The following is a 25109-nucleotide window of genomic DNA, read 5'->3' on the forward strand; positions in this document are numbered from 1 at the left end:
CTAATTCACCTTCAACTGAAAATGCTAAATGGATTTTTGACACGTCCCGAAATAATCTAAGAATATTTCTAGTTCTCGTAGCCTTTCATACTTAAATAGCAAAGGTCACATTTAGATAGTAATCAACATAGTGTGACGGGGGAGGAAATGGTATCGTCTGGAGTAAAGTGAATATAAAATATGCATAAAATAAATAGAGTCATTTGTAATTTTTATTACACCATGAAGGAAAGGAAATACAGAAATCTTCTCCCCCCCCCGGATACTTTTGCTAAGTTTGTGATATTCTTTTAAATTACTAACATTTTTGTGCTAAAGAATGAAATGTAAAATAGTTCCTATTTGATTTCATTTCAATGAAGAAAAAAAAAGTTTCTTGTGAAACGGACTGTCTGAAATATGTGTTAAATTTAAAACGGTATTTTGTTAAATATCTATCATATTTAGAATTACGAATGCTACTCTACTCTACTCTACCGATTATTTGATAGTGTTATAACGAACTAATCGAAGTTTGTCTCTTTTTCATTACCCGAGATCCATAATCGCAGTAGAAACATAAGATGATGAGGCTGTAATCACTTCCATCCTGCAGTTAGTATCCAATGCATGTAGATTTCGTGTTCAAGGGGACCGGTTTATCTGTTTTGAAAAATCCGAGTTTCCGGAGGGGGAACCTTCCTCATCGTATGAGACGGATCAACTCACCATAATCTTTTTATCAAACGGTACGTTATACAAATCCCTTTCTAGAGAGAAAACATGGTTTTTCTTATCATTCCTGCCTTCAAAAGCATCCTCACCAAGCAATGGAAATATTCAACCAGACTTTCAAAATATTCACCTTAACAGAAGCCAAAGCTATGAAAAATTCACATTTCCATAGAAATAGAGGTTATTGTTAAATCTATCATTATTTCATAGCTGAATTGAAACTGTAACAATTTCAAATTCGACTACTTAAAAAGTACAAACTCTGCCTAGTCCATGTTAACATTTTTGAGCCTTTTATTACAGCTTTTGATCAGAAAGCTAAATAATTGAATCTGGACCTTAGAAGGCAACTCCGATGCCAATAGGTGCATTCTGGTAAGCTTTGTGGTCAATTTCGAAATGGTTTTAGTTTCAACCTCGATTATTTGACTAGTAAATAACGATGAATTTATAATATCTTCTATTTCAATAACTTTACAACGCCAAAGTTAAGCATTTTACTTTCTTGGTCTATATTTGCAATCGGAAAGGCAAACCACCCGATAGATTCTTCTGATTTTTTCAGAACATTAAGAAATTTTAGAAATATAAAAAATGAAACACTAATCCCTTAGATACAAATCTTAATAAACGAAATAAGTCGTCTAACTTTCTTTGTTATGTGTACAGTATCATTGAGGGTGGTATAAGTTATTTATTCCAAATTGTTTGATACTTTAATTTTAGCAAGTAATATATATATACAGTACTTAAAAATCTGGAAGCAACCGTGATTTAATTCTAGAATAACGCAGTCTAAAATGGTCGAAAGAAATCATTGTCTACTTATTTGATGTAAACAAATACATAACTAGTTATTGAAGGAAAGTATTTATTCACACAGATAGAAAGCTACAATTCCAAAGATACAGATATTAATTCCAAATGTTTAAGTTAAAACAAAACTCTTGTTTAAATGCACTTAATGGGAATGACCTCCCCCGCCATCGTTCACATGGACCAAAGCGGGTGAAGCAAAACTATCTCTCATAGACTCCTCGCTCAATGTTCTTGAGTGGACCACTATTGGTGAGCTGCAAAATAAAGTAAAAGCATTTATATAATAGTTCGTTCTATGAACCATTTTATAATTTAAATATTCAGTTAAACAAACATCCTCTCTCTCTCTCTCTCTCTCTCTCTCTCTCTCTCTCTCTCTCTCTCTCTCTCTCTCTCTCTCTCTTTAAGAGCAAAATGTTATCATAGGTTTCAGTAAGGTACAGTTTACAATAACTCTCTTATAACTGAAGAAAAGAGTTATTTTTATAACAATCCCATCCATAAAAGATTGGTTCGAGAATCACAGTTAGATTCCCTCCTCCATTTACACGACTGTATACAAGTTAAATTGATATACTACTCACCTAATATCTTTTGAAAGTCCTGGATCGATAATGGTAGAGCACACTGGACAGTCGCTACTGGTGCAGCTATTCCAGTGGGCAATAATTTCAAATGAAGACACGCAGTGCGGAACTGGACATTCCTTTCCAGCTTGACAGGAACTCATGTGATTGAGGACATTTTTCATTCTTCGGCACAAAGGAGTAGCACATCGCCGTGGAGTGTTCTTGGCTTGTCGGCAACGATAAGCATGCAGCAAAGCATGAAGATGTGTGCTGGCTGATTTTTGCTGTTCTGGATCAGCAGGCAGCGGAGAGGGTGGTGGAGGTGGTGGTGGGATTAACGCTTGAGTAATGTCAGGCAAGCATTCTTGCTTCTAGAAATAGAGTATAACCATAAGACATTCAAATATTTCTCACATCAAAGTTATTTATTTATTAATTCTCTCCAAAATGCAACAAAGAAACTTATTGAAATTAAGACGATTGATATACTGTTTAGTAACCTTAATAAAAACAGAAATCCATTAATATAAATAGTATATGCAGTATTTTCAGAAGTACAGTAGTCTAATTGTAGGGACCGTCATCACTTTTTTACACATTTGTTGTATAAAAAAAAATATTCCATCAATATTTTCCCAGTTCAATGCACTGATCTTTGAGAAGATGAGTCTTTCAAATCTACTGAACGTTCAGATCATCAGCCATGCGGAATCAAACCAGCAGAGCATGCTGATATTCATTATACTTTAAATGGTTGATAATAACACGAATAATAAAGGCTTCCTTGGTCCATATTGATCATTTATTATCTTTACTTCTAGTATCATTCGCTTCTCTCAATAACTGAAAAACGCAGTTGTTTTTAATCGATCTCACAAATGGATTTTCTGTTTAATAATACACTTAAAAAACTTTTTATTCTGTACACTTTGGAATTAAATTTAAGAAATAAAAAATACGTTAGGCATTAGTTCAGAAAAACTCTAATATTGATACAACAGCAAATGAAATGCGAAATAAATCATATGAACAAGGATTTCGAGGAGCAAAGGATTCTTCCCAAGTCGCACTTACTTCAAGATAGATTGCAATATCGTGCAGTAATCCATTGAGTCTGTCCTTGGTAATCTGCAGTTCACTTTTCAGATCCTCGTTTTCCACGAGCATACCCTAGAACAAAGTAAAGATTACAAATGAGGTCCAACTTTTCAAAGTATAATACACTACTTAGTTACTTTATCTGACATTTTGTCATATTCCCGTTTATGATATCGCCAATAAACTCAGCTTTATTGAGCCCAATATACTGATTCCCAAGAACGACCAACGACCAGGCGCAGATTATTGTGCTAAGTAGATATGAAGCACACGAAATGGTCTACTAATCCACAGAGAGTGTTACAAATGGTGATGAAACAGTGAGCTACAGTGTTGAATTATTAAATTCCTTTATTTCTTCCCTTATAAAACATTAGCAAGAGCAGTGCTGACTTATGGAAGTGAAGAACGGACGATCAAAAAAGAAGATGAGAGAAGAATAACTGCAGCAGAAATGAGATTTATGAGGATAACCGCAGAATGCACCTTGTTTGATTATAAAAGAAATAAAGAAATCATAGAAGAAATGAATGAATAACCAATGATAGAATATATACACAAGTATAAATGGAAATTTATATTTAATTTATATTTACTAATTTAGGGACAAAAAAACACACGTGTTGAAATGATTATTTTACTAATTATTAATAAAATAACACTTGACGTTTCGACCCTGTATTGAGGTCATCATCAGAAGGATACATGTGTATAGAGAACCAACCTACATGCTCTTGCACTCTATACAGGTAAATTAAATCTACGCTGTTAATTACTCTTTTTCTGAGCCTGACCTACAGCGATAATTAAATAAAATAAAAACAAAATAAAAAAATAAATAAATAAAATTTATAATTAATAAATAAAATAGATAAAAAACTACACTAAACTCTGCTAAAGTCCTCATGTACTAAGATTCTTCTGGATTTGTACAGTTCAGATTGTTATACTATGATTTTCTTCAGGACTTGCACAGTTCAAGTTGCTATGGAATGTTAAGAAGAGAAAAAAAAACACTTCACCAAGTCTTCTTGTAGTAGGATTTTTCTTTGGCTTGTTCTGGTTGCTATAAAGGTTGAAGATGGGTCCTCCACATTCTTGGAATGGTTAGGCCATCATTTTTGTTCAGATTTTGGGTTATGTTTGAGCATTTCACATGCTTCTTTAAATTTCCTCTCGAACCAGGTTTGGGTGCTGTGTAGGAACTTGATATTTTTCCAATCAATTCTGTGGTATGTTTGGAGTGTGTGGTCAGAAAGGTTTTTTCAAAAATAGAGGTATTTAATGTGTCGTTTGTGTTCGTCCTTCCTAATTGGGATGGTTCGCCCTGTTTCCCCTATGTATGGTAGGTTACATGTGCATTGTATTTTGTATACCACTGGGAGAATGGGTTCGGTGTGGAAGAGGATGTTTGGAAGAACTGAGTATGTGTCTTAATTTTGTCAGGAGTTTAAAGGTGATTTTGAGGTTGTATTTGTGCAGTGTTCTGTCTATTTTTTCGGAAATGCCTCTAATAAGGTATGGCAATAACATTCTTGAAATCTTTTTTGTTTTTACTAGTATCTCAGTGGAGGATCTTGTGAATAGTTTTTTTTTACTGTACCCATTTTTTACAAATGTATGGTTGATGATCTTGTAGTCTTGGTTTAGAGCTTGTTCATTTGAACAAATAGTTTGAGCTCTGTGTTTAAGGATGCTTATGACACCTAGTTTTTGTGTTGGGTGGTGATAAGAATTTTTGTGTATGTACTGACGTGTGTGTGTAGGTTTGCGGTAGACTGAGGAGAGACAGCCTGAGGGAAGACGTGTGACGAGTGTGTCTAAGAACGGAAGAGAGTTGTTGTTGTTGTTGTTTTTTCTATTTCAATGGTGAATTGAATGCATTTGTGTTGTTTGTTCAGGTGGCTAAGGAATGTATTTAGTGCTTCGCGGCCGTGGGGGTCATATGGCGAAAATATCGTCGACATATCTGAGCCAAATTTTGGGGTTTAGGCACGCTGACTCTAGAGCTCGTTGCTCAAAGTCTTCCATATAAAAGTTAGCAATTGGGGGGGGGGGGGGGAATCCCATGGCTATACCTTCTTTTTGAAGGTAAAAATTGTTTTGCCACATGAAATATCAAATATCCGGCGTGGAGTATGTGGGCAAAGAGGGCCGTTATGTCGTGTGGAAATATGTTATGTAGAAGCAAGATAGTATCATTGATCGGGACATTGGTGAAAAGTGAAGTTATGTCAAAGCTGACTAATAAATCTTGGTCGTTGAGTGTAATGTTTTTAATTTTGTTTATAAATCACGGCCCTCTTTGCCCACATATTCCGCTCCGGATATTTCGTGTGGCAAAACAATTTTTACCTTCAAAAAGAGGGTACAACCATGGGACCCCCCATACAACCCCCCCCAATTGCTAACTTTTATATGGAAGACTTTGAGCAACGAGCTCTAGAGTCAGTGTGACTAAACCACAAAATTTGGTTCAGATACGTCGACGATATTTTCGCCATATGACCCCCACGGCCGCGAAGCACTAAATACATTCCTTAGCCACCTGAACAAACAACACAAATGCATTCAATTCACCATTAAAATAGAAAAAAAACAACAACAACTCTCTTCCGTTCTTAGACACACTCGTCACACGTCTTCCCTCAGGCTGTCTCTCCTCAGTCTACCGCAAACCTACACACACACGTCAGTACATACACAAAAATTCTTATCACCACCCAACACAAAAACTAGGTGTCATAAGCATCCTTAAACACAGAGCTCAAACTATTTGTTCAAATGAACAAGCTCTAAACCAAGACTACAAGATCATCAACCATACATTCGTAAAAAATGGATACAGCAAAAAAAAAACTATTCACAAGATCCTCCACTGAGATACTAGTAAAAACAAAAAAGATTTCAAGAATGCTATTGCTATACCTTATGTTAGAGGCATTTCCGAAAAAATAATCAGAACACTACACAAATACAACCTCAAAACCACCTTTAAATTCCCGACAAAATTAAGACACCTACTCAGTTCTTCCAAAGATCCTCTTCCACACTGAACCCACCCTCCCAGTGGTATACAAAATACAATGCACATGTAACCTACCATACATAGGGGAAACAGGGCGAACCATCCCATTTAGGAAGGACGAACACAAACGACACATTAAATTCCTCCATTTTGGAAAAACCGACCTTTCTGACCACACACTCCAAACATACCACAGAATTGATTGGAAAAATACCAAGTCCCTACACCGCACCCAAACCTGGTTCGAGAGGAAATTTAAAGAAGCATGTGAAATGCTCAAACATAACCCAAATCTGAACAAAAATGATAGCCTAACCATTCCAAGAATGTGAAGGACCCATCTTGAACCTTTATAGCAACCAGAACAAGCCAAAGAAAAATCCCACTACAAGAAGATTTGGTGTAGTTTTTTTTTTTTTCTTAACATTCCATAACAACTTGAACTGTACAAGTCCTGAAGAAAATCATAGTATAACAATCTGAACTGTACAAATCCAGAAGAATCTTAGTACATGAGGACTTTAGCAGAGTTTAGTGTAATTTTTTATTTATTTTATTTATTTATTATATTTTTTTATTTATTTATTATATTTTTTTATTTATTTATTTAATTTTTTATTTTATTTTATTAAATTTTTTTCAATTTTTATTTTATTTTATTTTATTTTATTATCGCTAGAGGTCAGCTAAGAAAAAGATTAATTAACAGCGTAGATTTAATTTACCAGTATAGAGTGCAAGAGCATGTAGGTTGGTTCCCTATACACATGTATCTTTCTGATGATGACCTCGACACAGGGGTCGAAACGTCAAGTGTTATTTTATTAATAATTAGTAAAATAATCATTTCAACACGTGTGTTTTGTGGCCCTAAATTCGTAAATATGAATGCTGATCACCGTGTAACCTTAAAAGAAAGAGATGTAGATGGAAATGGAAACAGCACAATGGAACAATGGACAATAGTAGAATCACCAAACAAATCCTCGAATATAAACCCGTGGGGAAGAGATCAGTTGGAAGACAATATAAAAGATGGAAAGAGACCGTAATAGGCTCCAAGATAGAAATATGATGATGATGATGATGATGATAATGACTTCTTCCTGGATATCTTCGTATAGAATCAATCTGAAACTCAATGCTCTAATCATGCTGACGATAAACTCAAGGCAGAATTTCATGCAACGGTACTCGACTACAGTTGAAAGCCCTTGAAACGTTATAAAAGTAACAGTTTTTACTCTCTGCCCCGCTCCAATCCCGCATCTCTCTAATTTCGACTAAAATATATTTTGCATCTTCAAATTATTTGCCTGAATTTGTTACGAAAATGGATGGTGAGATTTCAATCAAAATTGAAAACATTCGACAAATTGTAGTAAAAAATCCCAAATTTCATTAAAATTCGTTCAGCTAGAGCGGAGTCATATGTGTACGAACTATCGGACAAAACGAATATAACAGGTGTTAAGTCAAGTCTTTTTTTGTGGGGGGGGGAGAGAAAGGGAAAAAAAACTACACTTTATCTTCCATGATGGAATGGAATTAATTTTTCTATGGGAATCAAAATAAAAACAATAGGCGCCATTCTGTAAGGCACATTATTTTCAATTTTTCATAAATCGATAAGTAGCTCCTTCCACCGTCCACGTTAAGTGCATTCCCATGACAAGCAACATAAGAGGCAATGTTGCTAATGTAATTAGTATTGATTAATATATATACAAGCACTTCAACGAGTTCTTTTTTTTTCAAGTATCAAAACAATCCACAATATAAATATTAATTACAATAAATACATGCCAAGCCTTCATACATACGAATTTGAAAAGCTACGCGCTTAGAAATACAATACAGAACTACTGTGCTCAGTTTATTGATATTCTGAAAGATTTCAAGAACCAGCAGAGATCGTACAAAATGAAACATTTGCTTGATTTTAAAAACTATGCTTCCATACTTGGACTTTTCTGAAAAAAATAATTACGTTTTCAGTCCTTTGGATAAATTAAACCATTTTTAAGCATAAATTATTGCTTTGCTGACCTTTATGATTGTTTACGTGGCTTACACCAACGAAAGGTTTATGTAAACCATAAAAATAAATAAATAAAAAAAACACTTCGGAAACTAGCATTAAACCTATAAGCTTTTTTTTATTCTGCAGATCAAGTGCCAAAAAAAATTAGGAAAATATTTTTACTTTTTATGGTTCACAAACCTCAATTGTCTTCAGTTTTTCCTTCAACTCTTCATTTTCCTTCTTCATCATCTGAAAATATACGCGAATAGATGTCAGGCTCTTGATTTGAATCAATAGAGAAATTAAGAGCAAATATCTTTAACATACACACATAAATGATGTTTCATATGCTTGAAAATGAATATCGGTTTCAATATTCCACTGGAACAATCGTTGAGACTGTTAGAATTATGAGTTATGAATGCGTAATCATTTACACTGCCCATCATATAATACTGAATGAAAATTCTTTATTCAATTTATATACGACTTACTGCAATTTCTTCTTTGTAAAACTCCTTATCCCACGGCAGATCTCCCTGTTCAGGCCATTCTGAACGCATCTCAGAATTTTGCTCAATATCAGCGTTCAAGTCATCTCCACCATCTGCCACTGGAGGGCTGCATAGTTTGTCGTGGTCCTGCATAAAACCAAAACATACGAATTTCTTAGCGCTATCACATAGGCTTTATATACACCAGCTCTATAAAGTAATAATAAATCTTATTTTGTCTGGGGTGTACCTTAAAATGTATTAAGCAAGTGAAATTATATAAAATATACAACATATGAAAGCCTAACTTTTTTTTTCTTTTTTTTTAAATTGATATGATATGTGAGAACATAACATCCGGGTATATTAAGGTGCATAATGTGATGTCTGCAATTCTACATCATAGACATATCTGGTGTGATGCACTGTTGAAGTCTATATAGATAGAGCTGTAGCTGTGTATCCAAAACTTTATGGAGAATTGTATGCAGTTCGTTACTAGCACGGCCAATGGACGTTTTGACCATAAAAGACTAAATAATGCAATAATACTATTCAACATTTGGCGAGATGTTATTAGCCCAAATTCCATTCACTAATTTCAAAAGCTTCTGAAATTGGTGAATGAATGGAATTATTGTACTGGGGTTGGTAACTTCAATTCAGCCAGGCCCATATTTCGCTGTCTTGTTAATTTCTCATAATTCAGCCGGAAGAGCATGATATAAATTAAATATAATATATGAAAATATGATGGCAAAATTTATATATAAAAATGGATAAGGCTTGAAAGTTGTCTCATTTTCAATTTTTTTTTTTTCAAGATGGTTCAAAGAAGAAAACTCGAAGTTAGACATTCCAAAAGACTGGAATATGATAGATGGAGTGCTATTTTACGGGATAAAATCTGAGTTTCAGAAAGGAAAAACCATGCCCGCTCAGTATATGAACTTACCATCAGTTGAAAAAAAACGTGATGGCTCTGTACTACTTTACCTAATCAGATGGTCCAAACCATAGGCTGAAGAACCTGTCTTCCCGTACGTGATTGGTTTATGTCATTACTGTCCCTTTTTTAAAAAAAAAAAAAAAACTCACTGACTAGTAATTTATATTACTAGTCAGTGAGTTTTAAACCTAAAATGTGAGATTTCTCTTTACTGCCTGGTAATCAAAACATTAAAGGCATATTTAAGATATTTTGATTCTGTAGATGAAAAGGCACAGTCCTGACATTATAAAAGCTAGTTATTAGATCCGGTAATTTTAAAAAAGTTTGCATTTTCTCATTATAAGATTTGTTATTTGATGGTGTTTGGACGAGCCTGTGGTTAATCCAGGAATTCTGTTCAAATTGCTTACTACTACTTTCCGATCTGCCACTTAATACTGGAATTAGCTTTCTGCATGTGAAAGAAATTTAATGTTTGGGATCTAAAAAAACTAATAAACAAAATAGCTTACAAAAAAAAAAAAACATTTTCAATATTCAGGAATTAATCGCTGTCTTAATATACCATTCTCATAATACAACGTGAGACGTGTTGCTTCCAGCGTTATAAGCTAACTGCTACGTGAAAGTGTCTCACGTGGCAAATCCATAATCGTTGCCAAATGCAACGTACTAATTGGCTTGTAAATGAAGGCAAAAGTCTCATTTTACATCCCTTACAATCGATCTGGTTGAACCATCTCACATTTTGACATCAAACCTTTACATGAAAAGAAAAGGCAATAAAAAAAAATCCACTTACTTCACTTGATTTCCATTGGAAGAATTTCCCACAGGTAGGACACTTGATCTCTGTCTCGGGACACTCGTAATTGATATGCTCCGAAAGATATTTACGACACATTCTGGCATCACAATTCACGCATTTCACTGCAGCTAAATCACAAGTTCGTTTATGACTCTGTGGGAGGAAAAGAAAACAATAGATTTACACTGCTGTCTTACGTACAAATGATGTACGTAAGACAGCAGTGTCATTTCAAACTACCTTATCACTTTAATTTTAACTGATTTGGTACGCCATCTGATTAATCAGACAGTTTGGATAGTTCGATGTTTTCATATCCTTGTCACTGATCTACGTTGAGTATGGGCTCTTTATCAAGCTATGCAATTACAACTCTCTTAGTACAAGCTACTCGTGAAGCTTTAAATCGCAGTATTCATAATGAAAGTTCTTTTAATAAAACAAAAGAGGAATACTGAATTACTTACAAAGACAGCGAAGATGTATCTGAAAATTCTGCACAGATACACAGATACTAGCCGTTGATACTATTTAAATATAGGAAAGGCAACTTTTCAATTCTTGGTCAAGGTAAGATTTGAAATGTGCATCCGTAGAATCTGCTTCGAAATGAAAAGTTCGCAGTTGCCACATATTTTATTCATAGAACCTCAGTTATAGAATGCAGTATATTATCTCGCAATCGACTTGGTTCTAAAGTGGTATTCCACCACTCCGCTACTTGCATATGTTTTTCTCCTTGCAGCATGAAGAGAAGCCATCAATGGTACTGTATACACTACAGACAATCTCGTTTCTATATATTTGGTGACGTTAATGTCCACAGAAGCTCATAACAAAAATACTGCTTGCAGTACCAAGACCAACTGACCACAGTTAATGTGAATCACTATTGTAGAGTGAAGGATTGATCATTAGTTTTAAGTTCTCCGCCAGTTGACTATTGTCTATCAGGTACGCATAAGTAATAACTTCCATTAATCTACGGATAGATCGCCCATCGAGCTAACGTCTTTCAGAAGATGCCAGATGGATGAGTTAGCATGTCAACCAAACGGTGACCAAATTTCATTACAAAAATTGATTGCAATTTTAGTGGAGGAAGGGCCAAAATACTTGTGTCCGTTTATCAACATTTTGATCGACAAACGCAGTAATCTGTAATTGTAACCACAGGCAAACCAATAGTGTATATTGAAGTTGATAAAAAGAAAAATTAAAAAATGGTGAAATACTGTGATGCTTTATAAGTTTGGTAAATGATGCACTGCTGGTGTATCCTAAACGATGCCATCCATGTGCTACAGGTAGGACAATTCAATATACTAGACTTATTTAATTTTTGTTATTATTTAAGGACAATTTTCAACAATCGGTTTTGTAGTTGTAAATAAACTCGTCCATCACATAACTATTCAGCAACACAAACATAAATCTTATTTATCGAATTCGCAAAACGAAAAAAAAAAAATCAATTGTCTACTTTTCTAAAGATAAATTTGCACTTCTTTTGTTTGTCTTCCTAGTACACCGCAAGTCTAAAGTTGAAACATGTTTAGGTCACATAATCTGAATGCATCCTGAATTTCAATGAAGTTCAATGGTTCTTCAGCAACCGAAACTTCTGCCTGTCCTTTACGTTTGTGGGACTGTTAGTATCAGATATATTACCTGACACCCCATCACTCATCAGTGGTATTACAAGCCGTTATGGTTTACAATATATGTCTTTAGCTTTCATAATTTATTTTTTTTATTAACCAAGATGATTAGTCTTATGCCTACTGAACAGTTGTTTCTGTAAACTGCGCGTTTAAAAGTTCTTCCCATCTTTGACAGGATTCGACAGACCTTTTCAACCAAAAGGCATTGTCAATATCGACTGGAATACAGAGGCTCACATTAACTCATCACAACGAGGAAATGATTGGAGTAATACGAGTAAGTCAAGTCCAACTCTGTGGACTAATTCTATCGCCCAGTGTATCACTACTAATTTTCTTACAGGAGATAGGCAGTGTCTCCTATCTCCTGTAAAAGTCATGTCTGGGCAATAGAATTCAAGTCCACAGAGTTGGTTTTACTTACATATTATACAACACATTCTCGCTTCCCTACCCAATTTCCTCGAACATACAGAATGAACATTGTTTCAGAATTATGAAGGACATCAGGGGAGTCCTACCATTTCACCTTTTCCAGCATTCGGCTTAAAGAGGCGATAGATTAGAAGATTGATAAAAAGCTAAATGGTGTCATTCTATCAAACTTACAAGTAAGAAAACAAATAATCTCTTGTATTTGCTCAAGTAAGAAAACAAATACGCAAATACGTACATCTGGCTGAATAAACTATTCAGTCAGATGTACCTGCTGGAAGTCTCACTAGTAGGTGTTGAGAAAATAAACGCATAGGTCGTGATTTCTAAAGAAGTTAGTATGAGTGTGTACATCTCCCGCATCATTTCCAAATATGTACATTTCACTTTTAGTTAGAAAGACCTTGGCAATGGATACCGTCAGAGATTCAGGGAATCTCCATATTTTTCGAGTGAGAGTGAGTGTCGTCTCATAAAGCGTTATCGAGATTAATCCTCAAAGTAATCCATTTTTAATCTCTTTTCTCAACACAACAGTCAGCCCGGCATTTTACTTTCTTCTCTCTCTCTCTCTCTCTCTCTTTTATAATCCGGCTGACTGTTTTGATACAATGGTGCAGAAATTGGCTCTGATTTTAATATCTTAATTTATGTATTTTTTCATTGAAGAAAGCCCCACACAAGGAACATGAAATCTAGAGAAATTAATAAACAATTGTTTTTGGGGGTGTTTTTAGTTAATTCTAGTACATCTTGAAATTCCAAATCTGGTCGAATCTGGTTGACCGATATCTATACAGAAGTTTCCCTTCATAGACATCTAAACAAATGTCTATGTCTGTGTCATCTATACAGATGTCTATTCGGCCCAATCATTTTATTGGGCCGAATTTTTCAGAAAACGTAAGAACCAAAACAACTCGGTCTGGACATCTTTAGGCTTCTAATGTAACGGTCCAGTTCTCGGGTTCCTATTCGGCGCTATCGTTTTTTACGTGACCCCTTATTTGGAAGCCTGAAGCTGATTGACAAGTAGCATCTCAGATCTCTTAAGAAGGGCTTCCAAATTTTCTAACCCTCAGCGTACTACGTACTAAATTTATGATACATTTACATCCTTTCGTGAATGAGAGCAACAATAAAAAAAAATAATAATAATAATTCATTTTCTCTTCAGATACTCTACATAACTGTAGAGTATCTGAAGAGAAAATGAATCCTTAAAACTCACCTGTTTTCGTTTTAGTTTTGATTTAAAGTTATAAAGTCACTGTGGTGACTCTTAATATTGCACCTAAAAATACATTGATCGGCGTGTTTTTAAATAAATAAACAAACAAATGATGCAATTATTTTCTAAGTTGAATGATGAATAGCTGGAACCATAAAGTGACACACGTCCTGATTAGCAAATAGTGCCCTCATTTATTATACGAAGGAAGGAATGACCTTTTCAAACTGCAAAATCCAGTACACAAACAGAACTGTTTGTACACTGGTTTTGTCTGTCTGTATGAAAGTCCCTTTGCCTCTTAAGGCCAGGAAACTTCTGAATATAAAACCCTAGCACCACCACGTGAAACTGATTAATTCAACAATGGTTTCCGTTGCGATAACATCCGCTTCTCAGAGCAGCAGAATCCTATAATATAATCATTACGATTCTTAGTGATCATTTATATTATTGAACGAGCAAAAGGGCAAGATGTATTACAATTATAATCGTATTTTACATTTTAGCATTCACTTCAAAATATATTTCTTATTACCACTTAATAATTACATTTTATCTAAACACTCTAATGCTTACAGGAATGTTTCGTTTTTCCAACTGCTCCTTACAGCAAGGACAACTGACGACTATCTTCGGACATGCATAGTTGGTATGCCATTCAATATTTTCGTCTTTCACTTTGGCGCCGCATTTTTCACAAGGCGTTTCGTTAAAGCCACAAAGATCTTCGTGATCCTAAAGAAATAATGACAAAAAAGAAGGAAACAAAAGAAAAAAAAATCCGATTTTTCTATATTTTCACATGCGCAATGGTGTACCTGTTGCACAGGGAGAAAAAAATATACATGTCGAGAAGGCTAATAAAACCATATATTCTAATTCCAAGCAGTCATCTGTTGAGGGGGGGGGGGGGATTGTAAAGCTAAAGAAACAAACTAAACTCTCAACCATATTTTAACATAATTTCAAGTCTAAAATAATAAATTGGAGCATGATCTCGAAACTTAATATGCAATGAGAATTTTTTTAGGCGATTCCTACCACTGAAAGATAGGAGGAAGATAAACTATTTACTTATTTATTTTTCTGGAAACCGCTATAGAAACCAGATATGAATTTTTTTCAAGACATTGCAGGCGTCTGATAAATCATCACACGCGAGATGAACCTCTATGGAGGTTCATTTTGCACCTAAAATAAAATAAAATCCCATATCCTCATCGGTCAGTTATCGGGTTTATAAGTCTATATCAAAAACTGCTGTTTGGAAAGTTAACGATATCAAACATTAAAATGAAATGTGTTATGGTAGCCTGCACTATTTCGAACGAGTCTTAGTAGATGCAGGAAACGACAAATTGATCAATCAGATGTATGTAAAACAAACTGTGTATAAACAGTCTGATTTCGAATTGGTGATTTTTTTTGTATTTTCCATACAAGATAAGTGTGTTTGTTTATTGGTAGAGCATTAGTTCTCTGTTGTTGATTGGTGGTGGATATTGTAAAAAAGAGAAAGTAAAATTTCTACAGTTTAATGTCTAAAACAGTGCTCATGTCCAGTCACTAACACTGAAGAATCTCCATTTGATGGTGTTTACGTCGTTACAGTCATCTATGGGGCATTCTCCAAGCTACTCCCTCATTCTAGGATAACTCTTCGTGAAGAAAGATTAGACGTCTAAATAAATCTAATCAGTCTATATGATCTTTAAATAAGCAATAACTGTTACAACATACAAGTATTTGGTCTGAAACGATGAAAATTATTAAAACAGCCGAGCAACAATAAACATTAATTACATGTCTTAGACACAACTGTTAAAAAAAATAGCTAACGCCTTTTATTCCCTTATAGGGAATAGGCGAGGCCGTTTACCACTATCTAACTTTTGGAGACTGAATGGGCAGTTCAATCTCCCCTGGTAGCCAATCAGAGATAGCTGGTCCAAGGCTATCACTAATTTAAGGCCCGCAGTGAAGAGACAGCTCAACAAGGGGAGAAGCCAGCTGCATAAATTTATATGAAAAACAGAGAAAAGTTAGCCAAAAATAAACTAGCAGTATACAAAACAGTGTTCAAACCACTTTTAACATATGGATCAGAGAATTGGATTAAAAATAAAACAGTTGATCTAAGATTAGAGACTAGAGAGACATGACATTTCCGAGAAAAATTAGAGGACTGAATACATGCCGACAGATTATATTACAAATGAAGATATTAGATAAGAACTTGATATTATTGCTATCATTCAAAAAATGTGTGGGTAAAGCTAATCTAAAGTGAATGAATGCGACAGAAAAAAATTAGCAAAAAGAGACTGACCAAAAACTAGGTGATTGATGCAGTTTGCAGTTAGCAGTGGATCAGAAATCAGTTTTGATTTCTGATCCACTGAAGTCTTGACAATACTGGAGACCTATTAATTTAAAAGAAACTACTGATAGGAAAGCTAGCATTAAGGTAAATCTAATTGTGTTGACTATCAAAGTATTTTGTACACCTATTAAGGGCACATATCAGGAAATTCTAATGATGATGACTGACGAAAAAAACAAAAAGAATGAAAAGATAGAGTATGGAAAGATTACAAATTATGACCCTGAATATATCTATTCCAAACTATACTTGGGATTGTGAATATCGTGTTGCCAAGTGGTCAGCATATTCGCTTCATAACCAACAGGCTTTGGGTTAGAATTCCATGGCGGGAACGATTTTCATCGCCAGATGTGAGACCACTGGCCCGGTGGTCTCACATCCTCCTAATATTCACATTTTTCGAATATTCCTAAGCGGCTTAAGAATATTCGGAAGTGGCTTGAAAAAAAGGTTCCATAAAGAGGGTTTCGGATTATGCAAAAAATATCAAAATGAGGAAAAAAATCCTTAGCTGACCCATGGTACTAATATACTATAGATTTACGAACCTGTCGTAAGATCAAAGTCACACAAAAAAAAAAAAAAAAGCTGACCACAGTTTATTTTGTCAGTACTGAGTTAGTTCGTCTTGGACTGTAGGGTTTGTTTTCCTTTCTTTCTAAATATTTCAAAGTAATATTATAGGTAAGTTACATAATATATAATAAAAATTTGGATAATTCGCAGAATTTATGTCCATTTGGAGCCTTCGCAATAGAAGACTGACTACAACAACGACAATAATAATTAACAAAATCGCTAAAAAAAAAAAAAAAACTAGTTATCTTTAAACTAATTCCTTGCAAAAACTGGGGAATTTCTTATTTCATTAACAATGCTGATGAAATTACTTACATTAATACCACTTTTTGGAAACTCCTCTGGACAAAAGGAACATCTGACCACTGTGAAAGGGCTTTTCTGGTGATTATGCTCTTTAGGGACTACTCCCTCTTCATGCTCTTTAGGGATTTCTTCCTCTTCATGCTCTTTAGGGACTTCTTTCTCTTCTTCTTCACTCATGTTTTCTAATAAGAACTATAAAAATCTTCTGCAGTCCTAAGAAAATAAACAAAGCTCTGGCCCTGTGATGCTAATTCTAATGAATTACAAAAAAAAAAAAAACTTTCTTCAACATGAATTACAAAAAAAAAAAAAACTTTCTTCAACATCATACAGAAAGTCACAGTAAAGGCAAGGAAGAAGAAAAATGTTTACTTACTTAACCAGCAGAGATTTAGTATATCATTGTTAGTGCCATCTTCAGTATGAACATTTAAGTCATATAAAACTTAACTTTTTCTACTGTATTTTGGTAAATTCAGTTTAAGACCTTTTGTTTTATTTCAAGTTAAATACCTTCTATAATACTTCTCACTTTACCTGTATATTAATGTATTTGCTATATTAAAACTATCTCACCTGCATAATCAATATCCTCTAAATTGTGATATGAGATTCCTTTATATTTCTTCTTCTCATACTTCTAAATTTTCATAATACATTAATGACCATATTAAAAATGTAATCCTGAACAAAATGCACCGGTGTTTCAGACAAATCTTTTCCCCAAACTATTAGGATATTGTTTGCTGTACGCAGGAGATCACCATTCATTGTTTCCCCAAATTTATCCTTCACCTATTACTACCATCAATAAAACATCCGGTGTGGTGGTGATGATGATGATGATGATGATGATGATAATAATAATAATAATAATAGTAATTTTTAACATTTTATTATGTCTCAGTATAAGTTACATACAGTAATAATATTTACAGTATTTACAATAAGGATTATAATAATAATTATTTTTTGTTTTTTTTTAAGAATTTTTTTTTATGTCTCAGATGAATTGCATACATAGTTGCTGTAGTAATTATATGTGTATAATATTTATAACGCATTACAAGTGTGTATAACAGATACTTGCAAGTTAGTAATTTTCTTCCTCGAAGCTTAGCAGAGCTTATCTGAGGAAGATAATAGATGACAGAGGGTGGTGGTTTCATGGTTGTGTTCCTATAGTGGTCACAAGCCAGGTGTTGATTTTACTGTTTGTTGGTACGTGCTTGAAAGACTTCGACTGCTATTACAGCTTAACTTTTTTTTTCTTTTTTTTGTGCAAATAGGGTTGGATTTAGACATGGTGTATTTGTTTCTTTGTGTTCTTGTAGTGATAGTTTTTGAGAGGGGGGGTTGTCATAGGTTTGTGTGTGTGTATGTGTGGTGGGGGAGAGAGAAACAGGAATTGCTCTAATTTTCATATGTTCCTAGGTTCCTGTTGTCGAACGGCAGTTTGTTTATCATGTCAGGTACGTAGAAGTTTCGGGTGGCTTTGCCATTGTGATTGTTGTACTTATATGTTATGTAGTTTGTTGACTGTGGTCTTGTTATTTGATGTTGTTCTGGTTACTCTATATGTTGGGCTGTAGTAGTGTTTTAACATGACTGTGTAGTGGCATAAGTGTTTCACCTTAAATATTTTGTGTTTTGTCCATGCTTCCTGCATAAGATTGGGTTGTTCCCAGAATATCAGTTTCATCATTTTATCTTGCAACCATTGTAGCCTGTTAAGTCTGTAGTCTGCGCAGAATGCGTATGATGTGATTATAATAATAATAATAATAATTATTATTATTATTATTATTATTATTATTATTATTATTATTATTAAATAGACAAATAGCTATTTCGGATGTGATTTTCTCCTCATGTTACAGAAGCTACAACAAATTCCTGATATATCCTCAGTGGGTATAATATAATGTCTTCAGTGGGTATAATGATATATATCCTCAGTGGGTATAATGATATTATATTATTATATAATATAAAATTATTATGTAAAGAGATGGTGGCACAGGCAAACCTTGGAGTTGCCCCATGCTCCTCCCGTATCTTACTAACTAGATCTTGGTTATATTTATAATAAAAAAACCTTAAACCTTGAACACTCAGATCCCCCGTATATAACACTTTTTGATATCTGTCAATCAGCCATCCTCTTATCCATGCTAATATTGTATAACCCAAACCCATTTTCTCCAATTTATGCAGCAGTCTGCCATGCTGTATTCTGTCAAAAGCCTTAGCAAAATCCAAAAGTATCATGGTGTATCCATTCCCCTTGTCTTGTTCAATGGTAACATCTTTATTGAATGTGAGCAAGTTGCTGAAACATGATCTTCCCTTAGTAAACCCATGTTGTTCATTGCAAAGTAGAGATTCATTGTCAACCCATTTCTGAATGAGGGCCCTAACCAATTTTTCCAAAATCTTCACCGCCACTCCTGAGACACTAATTGGTCGATAGTTGAATACCCTTGTGCAATGGAATTACCATACATTCCTTCCATTCCTTCGGAATATGCGAATATGATACTTGAAACCAATAATGAGGGCAGAACCAAACAAAATGAGAAAGAAGGCATCTTTTTAATATTAAGCGAGCAGGAATGACAGTAATTTCTAACAATTAAGTGTTGTCATAGAAAAGCCTATATTAAATTAATAAACCAGCCACAGATTTGAGAAATTTGAAGCAAAATCCTACCCAGACCCTCCTTTTAGAGTTTAATGAATTTCATCAGGATCTCTGTCAAACGTCGTATGCTAGTTTGTTTGTTTTTTTTTTTCTTTGTTCGGATCAATACAATTTCCATATCGTATTACTATCCAGATAAGCAAGGCACCAATATAATATTTTGTGAATTCTAACACAAATTAAAATTTTGAAATAAACTGTGTTACAAAAAAAATGGGATTTAACCCGGTTAGTAAAAGGATAAAAGTAGTCAAAACATCTCAAAAAAATATTTCTCAAAATAACTGAGTGAATCATTCCCATCTCAAAATCTACATACAGCAGCGATACTAGAATCCATACATTTCCGTGTCACTTAACATCAATTAATGATATTTTGTAATATATTATACTGCATTTTCTTTATTTCTCAAATATCAAAGCGTTTTATTCTAATTTACTTAAGATTTATGTGTAATTCAAACTCTACAAAGTAACATATCAAAGACATACTAAAAATATTTTAGTGCTTTATTAGCACTAAAAATGATCTAAGTGTTGTTCAGTTATATAAGTGATAAAACGATGTACTTACAGTTCATGAAATCCTCGAAACAGAAAGCTACTTTTTCTTTGCATACATTAATTCACCAAATTAACAAATCGTGGGTTTATTATCTGTCGATATCATTAAAATAAAGAACATTCTTTCCTAGGATCTTTTCCTCTAATATTTTTGGTTGAGACTGTGACGCCCTCTATGCAATTTGCTAATCTAAATGTAACTTTTCTGTCCATATATTGTATTCATTTATACGAAGGAAGGTCCTACTTAAATATCTGGCGCTTGGATACCAATAGTAGAGTTTTATATTTTAATGTATGACCTTGGCAGGAACTTCCAAATAATTCTTTTGCTAGGTGGCAAATAAAAGGAATAATTAAGTTCTCTTATAGGTGAATGAATTTTTTTTTAATTTACTTATTTTTATTAAAATTAACATATGTTAAGCAAAATAGTGATATTTTATAATTACTGAGTTACCGAGTGGCAACTTTTCAAAAGTCTATCACCCAAGTAGGATATTTGTGTCTTATGTAGCAGTACCTGATATGAGAACTGAAGTTAATGAATCAGAGATACTCGGAATATTGCAGAACTTAAATACTACTTTTGTTTTGGATGGAAAATCAGCTCTGGTATTGCGTGAATGTGCAAAGGAATTGACAATGCCTCTTACTAGTCTGTTTAACTTACAATTAAGCTCTGGTAAGATCTTTAGAGAGAGTAGAAGAGGGGTAAAATAGTTCCTTTGCATAAAGGAGGCTCTAAGACTGTGGTAAAAAATTACTGACCAATCACTATCTCGGAAGTAGTAGTAAAACTATTGGAAAAGTTAGCTAAAGACAGAATTCAGGAATGGGTGGATAAGAATATGATACACTATGAGAGGGGGACAACGTGGCTTTGTTAAACGTTGGTCTTGCTTAGTGATTTATTAACTTTTTATAATAGAGTGACAGCTGAGTTAGACATGGGGAATGGCTACACAGTGAACCCGCTGCATTTTGCTAAGGCGTTTGACAGGATACCCCACGGAATACTGTTATGCAAATTGGAACAAATTGGAATAGATATTAAATTGGTGATGTGAATACGACAGTGACTGATGGACAGATATCAAAAAAGTAATGTATGGAGGTACAGACTCCAGGATGAGGAAAGTTTGCTAAAGTAATAAATTGTACTGACTATTATGGATAAATAGTAGTTCTTATGTTTGTTATTTACAAGTGAAATATGTGCATAAAATTTCTTTAAGCTCCAGAAACTTAAATAAGCCCAGGGGAAAATTGTAAACTTAGCAATTAAGTATGATATAAATTCATTTACTTATTAGAAATAAAAATTCTTACAAAACCACTTGCTTCTTAGGAACTATCAATTGTTATAGCATGATTCAGGAGACAAAGTGTGTAAGAATATTAAAACTAAAACAGTGTTTTACAAGACGTTACCTTATGTTTCGTCCATCCTGTAAAGTCTGGTACCAGAAGAGATGTCTTCATTACTATTATAGTGCTAGTGTCGGTTGCGGTTAATGCTTGATGTAATATAGTAACATGATTGTCTAGTGACTCCGAGGTACTAGATCAGCTCAATGAGGTAGTCACTTATATTCACTTTCCGCAATTCCAAATACTGTAACGCCAACATGATTTGCCCTTGCAGCACAATAATCGGACAGTGTACTTCCGATCAGAATCAACTGAATGATATAGGTAACCCTTCGAAAAATATTTTGGAGTCCTTATTTTAACAGTTATTTTATACAAGTAGTAACAATTATACAATCACTGTTTAATTAAAATATTAATTCATTTATTAAAATTATAAAAAAGATCATTAATATTTATTGAAATTTTATAAATACTTATTTGGAATAGTAATAAATAAATAGTGATTTGTAGAAAGTTCTTTACCTTGGATATATACTATGTTAAAGATACCAAGCAATTTTATAAGCCAGGTTTTAATCCTTTATCCCAAGTAAGCAAATAGACAAGTAAGTCAAGTTTGCGCCTGCACGTAGTGCAAGTCTGAGGCAACTCGTGCTAAGGGTGGAGTAAACTCCAATCACTTTCTTTAGTATTTTCCCCTAATGCAAAGCACTTGACTTACTTGTCTGCTTGCTTACTTGGGAAAAAGGATTAAAACATAGCTTATAAAATTGCTTGGTATCTTTAAAATAGTGATTTGTTTCCTTTAACTTTAAATAAACGGGCAAGAAAAAAATTTAGCATTATTACACACACACACACACACACACACACACACATTCATATTCAAGTGGCAGACTTTTCCTACAGAAACTCTTATTTTTCATGCCCCAAAACAAACAAAAAAAAAAAAAAAGAAACAGGAATGCATACAATTGACAGACTTAATGTGAATGATACACTGACTGTATCGCCTTAGTTGTTTTGGCCGTACTTCCTGTAACCACTGCATCCATTACGTCCCTGAAACATTTCTCACTCTGTCTAATGTTAGACAACTAGAGAAAGAGTTATCCGTTCGATCCCAGTAGTCTAACTGCAGAAACATTTTCCTAAACCTTTTTTCAGCAGGTTTCCAAGTTAGCTAGTGTATGGCATTGGTAGGTAGGTTTTTTTTTTTTTCTCTAGGAAACGCGACTTTTAAACACAAAACTCAGAAAAGTTTTATATCAAACAATAAATGAATCATGATTAATGACCACGAGATGGTGGCAATCGTTTGCCATATCCAGACCAGGAAGGGCACCATTAAAATCACTGATAAACTTGAGTTCAACCGCTGGTCATAGCTGATCAGTGCTCATCAATCTCCAAAAATTATTTAGGGATAAAAGAGTGCCTACTCTCTTTACAGAATGAAAATATATTAAAGGATTAAAAAATCTTCTAACGCCTTTAATTCCCCAAGAAAGTAATGGAGCTCCTTTATCGCTAAATTTTGCAGACTACTGAAGAGCCAGTTTCCATCCTTCAAGCATTTATTGATAGTGAGCCCAAAACAATCAATAGATCAAAGCTCTTCAAGATATACAGTACTAGAAATAAGTGCTGCCATCTCGTGACTCTAAATCCTAACATTCGTATTATTGTCTGTAACACCATAAGTTGTATACCCGATTTCTTGAAAGGATTAGTTAAAAACCTAACTTTCCAGAAAGGGAGGAACCTACCTTCCGTGCTGGAGATCAAGCAACTCAGGAACCGATTGCAATTAGCACTTAAATAATTTATCTTAACCTCTCACTCCCTGAATCAAGACCAGCATTCGCCTCTGGACAAGAAGTCGAGAGAATGAAAAAAACAGAGCAAAGAGAGGAAATGAACAGATGCAGTTAGAATACAGAAGTGAGTGGAAAAGATATGACTGGAAAAATGAAACCAGGAGAGCAATCAGAGAATGTAAATAGAAATTACACTCTCTAGAAAATAGAAATGAAGCTATGAGAGGTATGATATGGCGATTCAGTGATTTAGATTGTGTAGAGTAAAATGCTAGCATAGTGGTTGCCTGGGTAATTTTAGCAAAGAGGAGAGGGGGAAATGTGGAGGAGATGATTGGTATTGGTACTAATGACTTAAAGGCAGGGTTAATTGGGTGAGAAAGGATTTGTGAACATTGTTAGAGACTATGTGTGGCAGAAAAGTGTGAGACGTAGGATAGTGAGTGTTCTTCATTTAGACATTGATGAATTAAGTAGAAGAGCGGCAATAATGAATGATATGATCGTAAGAATATGTAGGAAGAGAGGCCTGAAAATGATGATGTTTGGAATACATTTGATGGCAGAATCTGCATCCAAAGATAGGTTACATCTGAACGTTTGTCATCTGAAAATGACAAACGTTTAAAGAGGTTGCTTTTTTCTGAGCAATTGGAAGTGTTTGAACAGGGAAACTAGAATTTATTGGGTTAGTGCAAGAGGGGCGGCTTCATATGGGGAAGATGTCCTGTAAGCAATCGTTGATTCCATTGGAGACTAAAACAAATAATGTTGGATTGCAGGCTATTGAGAATGCTGACTAAACTGACATAAATGAAGCGTCTTCTCTATATAGATAACACTGGGAATGCTCTTCTTTTTCTATATAAAAATGCCAGAAGCATTTGGAAAGAAAGGGAATGAGTTAGGTGTTTTGATTGTCCCAATCTCTCCTAAGATTATTAATATTAGCGAAATAGGGTTAACAGGATGATGTCCTGAGAGCAAAACAGGTAGAAGGATACTATTTTCCGGCAGGATAGGGAAGAGAAACGGAAACGGATATTATGATAGCTGATGAGATGCATTCTCGGGATAGAGAGTCAGAAAGGATATGAGTATGGCTTTCAGAGTGTGTGGTGTGGTTTGAATTGGAGGCAGGCAGAACCAGGTATATAGTTGGATGTTGGTATAGATCAAGGAATGTGGAAAGTGATTAGCAGGAAAGTTTCAGGAAAATTGGCTTAGTGAGTTCGAAGCAGATAATCATTGTGGGTGATTTCAATTATTGCCATATCGATTAGATAGGGGAAGCAGCATATGATTATAAGGATGCTTAGTTTTTGGAATTCTTGAAGGATAAATGTCCTAACAGCATGTGTTGAGAGAACATGATGCTCGAGTGTTTTGTATTTGGCTTAGCTTTAGAGGATTTGATTGTGATGGAAATATCAAATTTGCCACCGCTTGGTGAAAGAGGCCATGCGATAATGACTTGGGGTGGGGTGGGGGTATAAGCATGCGAAAGTGATGAAAATAACAGAACTGATGTT

The 25109-nt window shown here is 34.4% G+C and overlaps 1 protein-coding gene across 1 annotated transcript; it reads right to left on the reverse strand.

Annotated features, from left to right (window-relative positions):
• Positions 1-1675: 1675 nt before the first annotated feature.
• On the reverse strand, positions 1676-17289 carry LOC150105977 (uncharacterized). The gene is made up of 8 exons (XM_090394605.1): positions 17122-17289; positions 14418-14576; positions 10503-10661; positions 8749-8895; positions 8453-8503; positions 3177-3272; positions 2118-2473; positions 1676-1787 (listed from the first exon to the last, which is right to left on the reverse strand). Exons 1-8 carry the CDS (start codon positions 17287-17289, stop codon positions 1676-1678), a joined length of 1248 nt encoding a protein of 415 aa, XP_090250731.1.
• Between the last annotated feature and the right edge of the window lie 7820 nt (positions 17290-25109).

Source organism: Typopeltis vanoorti, chromosome 6 (assembly GCF_054136105.1).
Source record: "Typopeltis vanoorti isolate ZY-2024b chromosome 6, IOZ_Tvanoo_1.0, whole genome shotgun sequence".
Taxonomy (NCBI): Eukaryota; Metazoa; Arthropoda; class Arachnida; order Uropygi; family Thelyphonidae; genus Typopeltis; species Typopeltis vanoorti.

Coding starts and splice junctions, on each gene's coding strand:
- LOC150105977 (XM_090394605.1), bottom strand. CDS start 17,289: ATGAGTGAAGAAGAAGAGAAAGAAGTCCCTAAAGAGCATGAAGAGGAA. Junction 10,662..14,417: donor TGGAAAAACGAAACATTCCT/GTAAGCATTAGA, acceptor TTCCTCCCACAG/AGTCATAAACGAACTTGTGA. Junction 8,504..8,748: donor TTTACAAAGAAGAAATTGCA/GTAAGTCGTATA, acceptor GTATATTTTCAG/ATGATGAAGAAGGAAAATGA.